At 44.9% G+C, this 9,479-nt stretch overlaps 1 protein-coding gene across 1 annotated transcript; it reads left to right on the top strand.

Annotated features, from left to right (window-relative positions):
• Nucleotides 1–817: 817 nt before the first annotated feature.
• Nucleotides 818–9,128, top strand: LOC141076340 (uncharacterized). The gene is made up of 3 exons (XM_073563756.1): nucleotides 818–1,140; nucleotides 1,251–2,336; nucleotides 9,062–9,128. Exons 2-3 carry the CDS (start codon nucleotides 1,486–1,488, stop codon nucleotides 9,126–9,128), a joined length of 918 nt encoding a protein of 305 aa, XP_073419857.1. The 5' UTR covers nucleotides 818–1,140; nucleotides 1,251–1,485.
• The last annotated feature ends 351 nt before the right edge of the window (nucleotides 9,129–9,479 follow it).

Raw genomic sequence — 9,479 nt, 5'->3', positions numbered from 1 at the left:
CATCGTCATCATCATCTACTTCTGCGGACGGGACTAGTGAGGGCGAAGAGCAGGAGCAGCGAAGCCAAGTCCCGGTGGTGATACGGAATGTATGTATCAAATGATTTGTAATGTTCTTTATTTTTTATCTTCTATTTTTACTCTTTTTTATGTTTCTTTTTTTGTAACTTTTTATTCAATTTAAATTTGATTATTCTAATGAATGTGTTTTGTCTAGGTTCCACAACGGGATGAAGACGTCTACCTGGATAATGAGCAGCTCATCAGCCTGGTCCAGGAGCGTTCGCCGTTGTGGGACAGCCGTGACCGGCTGCACAAGGACATTGTGGTGACCCGGCGGCTATAGAATGAGGTGGCCGCAGCATTGATGGATGGCTGGGACAGCGCCACAGCATCCTCCAAAAAGGCGTTTAGTGAGTATTTCCCTGCTCTGTATTGTGCTGCAGTGACTGTTGTCCTTGACGGCACTGTTGGGTTTCGTGCTAGGCATATTCTAGCAGGAAACCCAACAGTGTCATCGGGGTCTACAGTGACTGCTTTGAGTATTGTATTGCTACATTGTGCCGCAGTGACTGTTGTCCTTGACGGCACTGTTGGGTTTCGTGCTAGGTGTATTCTAGCAGGAAACCCAACAGTGTCATCGGGGTCTACAGTGACTGCTTTGAGTATTGTATTGCTACATTGTGCCGCAGTGACTGTTGTCCTTGACGGCACTGTTGGGTTTCGTGCTAGGTGTATTCTAGCAGGAAACCCAACAGTGTCATCGGGGTCTACAGTGACTGCTTTGAGTATTGTATTGCTACATTGCGCCGCAGTGACTGTTGTCCTTGACGGCACTGTTGGGTTTCGTGCTAGGTGTATTCTAGCAGGAAACCCAACAGTGTCATCGGGGTCTACAGTGACTGCTTTGAGTATTGTATTGCTATATTGTGCCGCAGTGACTGTTGTCCTTGACGGCACTGTTTTTTTTTTAACAACAGTGGACAAAGTCCGAACACGTTGGCGTTCGATCAAGGACCGCTTCAACAGTGATGTTCGTGCTGAGGGCCAGGTTCGCAGTGGATCTGCGTCAAGGACCAGAACTCGATACCGTCACTATCACGCGTTGCAGTTCCTAAGACCGGTCCTTGCCACGAGATCGTAAGTATTATAAATTTTGGGTTTTTATTTTTATTAATCTGTGTTTTTCTAATCCACAGCTGATGCTTCTTGTAAAGGCATGGTAGTAATGATTTTCCTTTCTTCCACAGCACCTGGAGCAGCACCCTGCAACCTGGCCCTGGAGCGGTCCTTCCTCGGACGTCCTCTGACCCGTCCCAGCCATCCGACAGACAGGAAGCACCTTGCAGGTCAACCACACACACAGCTGGTGACCAGGAAGCTGGGCCATCAGGTGTTCCCCTGTCCCAGGTCTCTGCCACTGGTTATGCGGGCACTACCCGCCAGCGGCAGAGGGCCTTGGACAGGAATGTCTTGCCCGAGTTTATGCATTTGAGCGAGGCCTTTAATTCCAGCCTCAAGTCACTGTCCGACAGAGTTGAAAGCGGTTTTGCACTCATGGAACGTGGTTTTAACCACTTTGAACACCGCTTCAATTCTGTAGAACAGCGCCTTGACCTTCTGGAGGCCGACCTCAACAGACCAGCACACCATTTTTTTAGTAAGATTGAAAAGGGCATGGCGGAACACCTTAGTCCTGAGCAACAGCTGAATGTGCTGCAGGCCTGCAACAATGCTTTCTTGCAGGCTTTGCAGCATAATCGGTACGGTCAGCAGTCAGTGGTGTCATTTCCACCTGTGCCACCATTGACTCGCTTCACCTCACTACCGACTTGTGCTGCATACCACTGCACGGACACCTCTATTCAAAGCCAGGACACCCACCGTTACACCACCACAAGTCTGAGTGCAGCTGGTCACTTCACCGACACCACCATGGCAAGCGCTGCTCCTGTCTGGAGCACCACCGCCACTCCCATGCATGCGTGGAGCTCAGCCACCACTAGGCAAACATGGAACAGCCCTGCCGCTACAACAACATGTAGTAGCCCTGCCACCACCACTCTGCAAACCTGGACCATCACTGCCGCCACCAGTCCTCCTGCAAGGACGAGCACTGCCAACGAAGAGCAGCAGCAGCAGCCACCTCAGCAGAAGCCACCTCAGCAGCAGCAGCAGCCACCTCAGCAGCAGCAGCAGCCACCTCAGCAGCAGCAGCAACCACCTCAGCAGCAGCAGCAGCCACCTCAGCAGCAGCAGCAGCCACCTCAGCAGCAGCAGCCGCCACCTCAGCAGCAGCAGCCGCCACCTCAGCAGCAGCAGCAGCCACCTCAGCAGCAGCAGCAGCCACCTCAGCAGCAGCCACACCAGCAGACGGGGGACCTACATTCAATATTTGCCCCTAGTTCAAGGCGAAATCTATCAAGGCGGGCATTGGGCCAAAGTCGGTCCAGGCACACAAGCCTACGGCGACATGCCATTACAACTAATGTACCTGAACAGATTTCCTCTCCTCCAAGTGTTCCTAGTTTAATTCCCTTAACTGGACTACCTTCCCCCACAAGTTTTGTTGCCCCTTCCCCTCAAACACCGTCTTCAACTGCAAGTGTTGCATATTCCCTGCACACCCCCAAATTGAAACCATCTGCCCCCAAACGCCGGAAAAAATAATTTTTTGGTTTATTTTTGTGATTAAAAATAAATTTACATTTGTGGTTCACCATTACAAAGTTTCATTAATGTTGTTTGCACCGCTCACACACACTGATGGGTAAATACATGTTAAAAACCAACCCAAGGCCTAGTATAGTCATATGTGAAATAACACGGACTAGTATAGTCATACCAAGGCCTAGTGTAATAACTCGAGTTTTACCAACTTGGATCTGGTTTCATGAAAAACAAACTGTTGAAACTTGTCTTAAAAATAAGTTTCTTTCTAGTTTCACCAGTTTGTTTTTTGTGAAACAAGATGCTAGTTGTTAAAAATCGAGTTATTACAGTAGGCCTTGGTATGACTATACTAGGCCGTGGTATTTCACATATTACTATACTACTAGCCCCAAGGCCTACTATACTCATATTTGAAATACCACGGCCTAGTGTAGTCATTACAAGGCCTAGTGTAATAACTCTAGTTTTACCAACTAGAATCTGGTTTCATGAAAAACAAACTGTTGAAACTTGTCAAGTTTCACCAGTTTGTTTTTCGTGAAACAAGATCCTAGTTGGTAAAAATCGAGTAGGCCTTGGTATGACTATACTAGGCCGTGGTATTTCACATATGACTATACTAGTAGGCCCAAGGCCTACTATACTCATATTTGAAATACCACGGCCTAGTGTAGTCATTCCAAGGCCTAGTGTAATAACTCTAGTTTTACCAACTAGAATCTAGTTTCATGAAAAACAAACTGTTGAAACTTGTCAAGTTTCACCAGTTTGTTTTTCGTGAAACAAGATCCTAGTTGGTAAAAATCGAGTAGGCCTTGGTATGACTATACTAGGCCGTGGTATTTCACATATGACTATACTAGTAGGCCCAAGGCCTACTATACTCATATTTGAAATACCACGGCCTAGTATAGTCATTCCAAGGCCTAGTGTAATAACTTGTAAGTTGGAATGGAGCAGATTACATTCATCCACTCAATGCTGACTTGTATTCCCCATGGACTTTCATTGGGGTTGGGTTTTGAGGGTTGTGTTTTGAGAAAATCACATACTTTTTTTTCAACTAGTTGCACAATTTTCTCTGGAAAAAAATTTGGTTTCCTGATTCATGGCCTGCAGCTTTGCTCGTTCCAATATATTTCACGCAGACTATCAATGCTGCATTTTAACTCATATGTGTATTTACCTGCCCAGGTGTGTGAACATCAAAAAATTCAGTTATACATGGGAAGTTTTTTATTTAATTGGAGTTTAAAAAATATAGTGCACTCAGTAATGGTATCAAATAAGGTTTTTTATTACCATAAACAAACAAAAACATTACACCATTTCATCTTGCCAGTGCACCCGTCCTACATCAGAAATAAAGTAGGCCGCAAATTGGTCCCTCATTTGGCCAACTTCAATGGATGACCTGAGAGTGTGCTGAGTGAATTCAGGCAATGGGTTAGGAGCATCATCGTCCAGTTCAAAGGTCGGGTGCTCTTTAGCCATCACAAAGTTATGTAGAACCACACAGGCCTTCACCACCTCATCGACTGTTTCAAGTTTAAGATTAATGGCCGTGCCAAGAATTCGCCATCTGGAGACAAGAATCCCAAAAGCACACTCGACAGTTCTTCTGGCCCTGGTCAGCCTGTAATTAAATATTTTTTTGGTGTGGTCCAAGTCCCGGCTGGAGTAGGGTTTCAGTAAGTTTCCGCACATTTGAAAAGCCTCATCGCCAACCATTACAAAGGGCAGAGGCGGAGCTTCGGTGTGAGGAAGAGGCCGTGGCATAGGGAAATTAAATTGGTTGCCATACAACCTCCGGCCCATGTCTGAGTTTTTAAAAGCCTGTGAGTCATTACCACGGCCAAATGCTCCAATGTCCACTGCTACAAACATACATCCGGCATCCGCAATCGCAATGAGTACTATTGAAAAGTACTTTTTGTAATTATAGTACTCAGATCCCGTTCTTTGGGGTTTGATGATCCGTATGTGTTTACCATCAACAGCTCCCAAACAGTTGGGAAAATTGCATACTGTCCAGAATTTGTCAGCAATTTCCATCCACTTTTCAGCGGTGGGCAGGGGCATAAATTCTGGACAAAGAACATTCCAGAGAGCCCGGCAGGTGTCAGCAACAATTCCAGACAAGGTAGAGATTCCAATACGGTACTGGAAGTGTAGTGAAGATAGGGTTTCTCCAGTCGCCAGGAATCTGTGAACAGACAAAGAAGTAAATTAATATTTATGTATATTATTTTAAAAAACTATAAAATAAAATATTAGTACATTCACGAAAACTAATTACCCAATGTTTTGAATACTAAATTTAAAAAAAAAACATCAGACCGCACCCCTTGGTTTTTAAAACATACCGTAATGTCACCAGTAGCCGTTCCTCAGGAGGAATCGCACGACGGAGCTGTGTGTCCTGTCTCCGGATGGATTGTTGGACATGAGCAAGCAAATCCATGAAACTTTCGTGGGACATCCGGATATAATCTGTAAATTTCTCCGGGTTTGACTGGAGCTCGCTGTAGAGGGTGTGGTATGCCCCACGGCTCTCCCGGAGTTCAACAATCGGATGTATCCACATACGCCGCCGTCTTCGCTGCCTCTCTCTCTTCCTTTGTTCATGGCAAGCAACTGCATACGCCTGAGCCATCGCGATGTCCAAATCTAAGTTGAAGTGAAAACTCTTCCAGCGCAGATCCATGGTCACGAGAAGAATCAAGCAAATGTGAAGAATACTGTAGACAGGGTCTATATATTAACATACCACACCCACAATGAAGTCCCATTGGTCTTGTGTGTTGTTGAATGGTTGTTTTTTCTTTTTTGTGGGGTTTTTCCAAAATCTGTAAAAAAACGCAAACGCACAAAAAACGCATACAAACGCGCAAAAACGCTGCGTTTTTTTCCTGCATGCGCATAAAAATGCTTGAAAAAAACGCAGCGTTTGTATGCATTTGTATGCGTTTTTTCAATGCGTTTTTTTGCGGGAAAAACGCGCTGCAAAAAAAAGCAAGTGTGAAACTAGCCTTAGGGCAGATTTTTTAGCCAGGGGGAGGGGCAAAAACAATGGTCCCTCTCTAGGCTATTAATTTCTGCCCTCAGTCACTTGCTTACCCTCTCTGGTGGAGAAACTTGCACGGCAGCCCACGCAAGTTTTTCCGTGAATTAATCCTTTAATTTAACACCTACAGCTCCAAAAATTTACACACACACATACTACTAACATTATTATGTGTCTAATCCTCTCCTGTGTGATACTGTCTGCTGAGCTGTGTATCTAATCCTATCCTGTGTGATACTGACTGCTGAGCTGTGTTTCTAATCATATCCTGTTTGATACTGCCTGCTGCGCCATGTGTCTAATCCTCTCCTGTGTGATACTGACTGCTGAGATGTGTATCTAATCCTATTCTGTGTGATACTGACTGCTGAGCTTTGTATCTAATCCTATCCTGTGTGATACTGACTGCTGAGCTGTGTATCTAATCCTATCCTGTGTGATACTGACTGCTGAGCTGTGTATCTAATCCTATCCTGTGTGATACTGACTGCTGAGCTGTGTATCTAATCCTATCCTGTGTGATACTGACTGCTGAGCCATGTGTCTAATCCTATCCTGTGTGATACTGACTGCTGAGCCGTGTATCTAACTCTATCCTGTGTGATACTGGGCTCCCCCTGCAGTCTGTGTCAGAGGGTGGTCTGTGTTGGCACGGTAATAAATTGTGTTATTTCCAGCTTTACAGAAGGACGATAACACCATAGAAATGATAAGAATAATAGGCCTCAGTTACCACAACTGTCTACAAAGAAAACTGTTGCTGATAGCAACCAATCACAGCTCATTTTTCATCTTTTAAACCGCTCTGGGACAGCGTGGCGAGTTTTGAGTGGCGAGTTTTGAGTTTCGACTTTTATGTAGCGAGGATGGTGTATGTGTGGTGAAATGTGTGCTGAGGGTGGTATATGTGTTGAGCACGTGGTAGTGTGTGGCGCATTTTGTGTGTGTGTTCATATCCCCATGTGTGGTGTGTATCCCATGTCAGGGCCCCACCTTAGCAACTGTATGGTATATACTGTTTGGCGCCATCGCTCTCATTCTTTACGTTCCCCTTGTTCACATCTGGCAGCTGTCAATTTGCCTCCAACACTTTTCCTTTCACTTTTTCCCATTATGTAGATAGGGGCAAAATTGTTTGGTGAATTGGAACGCGCGGGGTTAAAATTTCGCCTATGATGCTCTCGGGGTCCAGATGTGTGACTGTGCAAAATTTTGTGGCTGTTGCTACGACGGTGCAGATGCCAATACTTATATACACTTTTTCCCCATTATGTAGATAGCGGCAAAATTGGTGAACTGGAACGCGCGGGGTTAAAATTTTGCTTCACATCATAGCCTATGACGTTCTCGGGATCCAGACGTGTGACTGTGCCAAATTTTGTGGCTGTAGCTGCGACGGTGCGGATGCCAATCCCGGACACATACACACATACCCACATTGAGCTTTATCTATCTATCTATCTATCTATCTATATATATATATATATATATATATATATATATATAGATATAGACTGTATCTCTCTGGTCGGATGCCATACGGATGTCACACGGATGCTTAGATGCGAGAAAATCGCATCCTCGCATTGCACACGGATGACATACGGATCACTGTTCAGGGAACATTTCTGCAATTCTCGGCCGTAGAAAACGGACCGTATTTTTATACGTTGTGTGTGACTTCAGTCATAGAGGCATTATTAAGCTTAAATGATCCTTCTGTAACTTTTCTACCACTACAGCAAAAGCGCATTTCAAAGGCGGAATAAAATCTACCTACATTCCGCCTACCAATCCAGGAAATGTAGTGACTCTTTTTTTATGATGGAGTGGTTACAGATATAAAATCTATAAGAACACTCCTTAATAATTTGACCTCAGGAGAAATTACTGCTATAAAAGAGATTAAGTCATGGGAAGATATAGTTATTCGCAGGGCGGATAAAGGTAATAATATAGTACTCCTCGCCAAGCTGTACTCACTGAAACAGCTATCTGATACCAACACCTACATAAAATTAAAAACCAATCCATCCAATAAACACTTATGCCAATTAAGAGCGTTTTTACCAGAATTCCCGCTTAAACTGCATTGGTATCACATTCCAAAAGTACACAAGTCACTAGCAACACCCCCGGGCTGGCCCATAGTGTCTGGACTAGGATCGGTCACTGAAACGTTGTCTAAATACATAGACTGGTAACACTTATATTGTCCCTCACAAGAAGGAGATTACAATAGATTACCTCTAAAAAAAAAAGCAAGCCAAATGGATCATAGACACTGATGCCCAAGGTCCTTTAGGTTTAAGCGAAAGATTAGATATGTCTGTTTTATTAGGCCATGTGCACACGCTGCGGATTCTGCTGTGGAACCGCAGCGGTTTTGGTCCTGCGGATCTGCAGCATTTCCGCAGACACTGTACAGTACAATGTTAGCCTATGGGATTTACATTCTGCTGTGCACATGCTGCGGAAAAAAACGTGCGGAAAAGCACCTTTTTTTTTTTCCGCAGCATGTCAATTCTTTTGGCGGTTCTGCAGCCGTTTTTCACCCATTGACTTGCATTGAGTCAGTGGATTCTGCAGCAAAACCGCAGATGAAAAAAGATCTGCGGTTTTTGCTGCGGTTTGGGGGGCCAAAACCGCTGTAGAAGGAAGTGATGTCAGCGGGAAGAGGAAGTGTGTGGGCGGAGTGTAGTGTAGGGAAGACGCCGGTCTCTGAGAAGGGCTTTCCTGATGGAGGGGGCTCCGTTTCGGCGCGCAATTACATACACCTGGCCTCAGTAAGGTATTTAAACAATCTGGACCCTAACCAGCTCACTTCCCCTGACGAAGCCGCACGGGTTGTGGCGATACGCGTGGGGTATGGTCCTGGGTTGGGCACCCACTCTTGTTATTTCATTATAGCTTTACCGCTTATTGTGCTCGGTGTGGCAATTGGTATACTGGGTGGTGGAATCTGGCCTTCCTGGTCTGAGGCCTATTGTGGTCCAATTGCCTTGAATAGAGAATACCTATGATTATGTGGAGTGTATTATTGGTGGTTACTCCATCGTATTAGGGCCTGGTGGTCCCCATGAGCCTTACTTTAGGGTGGTTGCTGAGATATTCTTATATAGGTTGGACGGTATATGGATTATCATATTGGAGATACATATGTCATACATGTTCAACCATATATTGTATTATTGTGGGTTGCCTATCATGTTTCTAGCATGTTTTTAATATCTTTTTTGCATCAATAAACATTTCTATTTTATTGAGTTTAGTGTGCGCTCCTTGCAGTGGTGCCTTTTCTTTCTTTTTTTTTTTGTGTAGGGAAGAAGCCGTCGCCATCATGGAAGGATACCGTCGCGTGGATATAGACGTCGGGGTGTTTGATTGACATGGTATGTATGTATGTGTGTGCATCTGTCTGTGTGTGTCTGTCTGTGTCCTGAGTCTCCATGCGACGGTAGGCCCCCCCATTGTGCTCAATCACCGCATGGGACTGCTGCTCCCATCCACCTATAGGATGGGAGAGTAGTCCCTGCGGCGACCGAGCTCAATCAAAGTGTTAAAACATTTAACAAAACACATACACGACATACAACATACAATACATGTATACATGACAGACATGACATACAACATAGAATACATACTCACCATAGAGCACATCTTGGTCCCCGAAGCCATCGATCACCTAGGGAAAAATTAAAATAAAAAAAGCACCAAAATACTCCCTGTCCGCCGA

This window comes from Dendrobates tinctorius, unplaced genomic scaffold (assembly GCF_039654945.1).
Source record: "Dendrobates tinctorius isolate UK_male_01 unplaced genomic scaffold, ASM3965494v1 ptg000397l, whole genome shotgun sequence".
Taxonomy (NCBI): Eukaryota; Metazoa; Chordata; class Amphibia; order Anura; family Dendrobatidae; genus Dendrobates; species Dendrobates tinctorius.
Note: the sequence above shows the minus strand (reverse complement) of the source record. Positions and strands in the feature narration are given on the sequence as shown.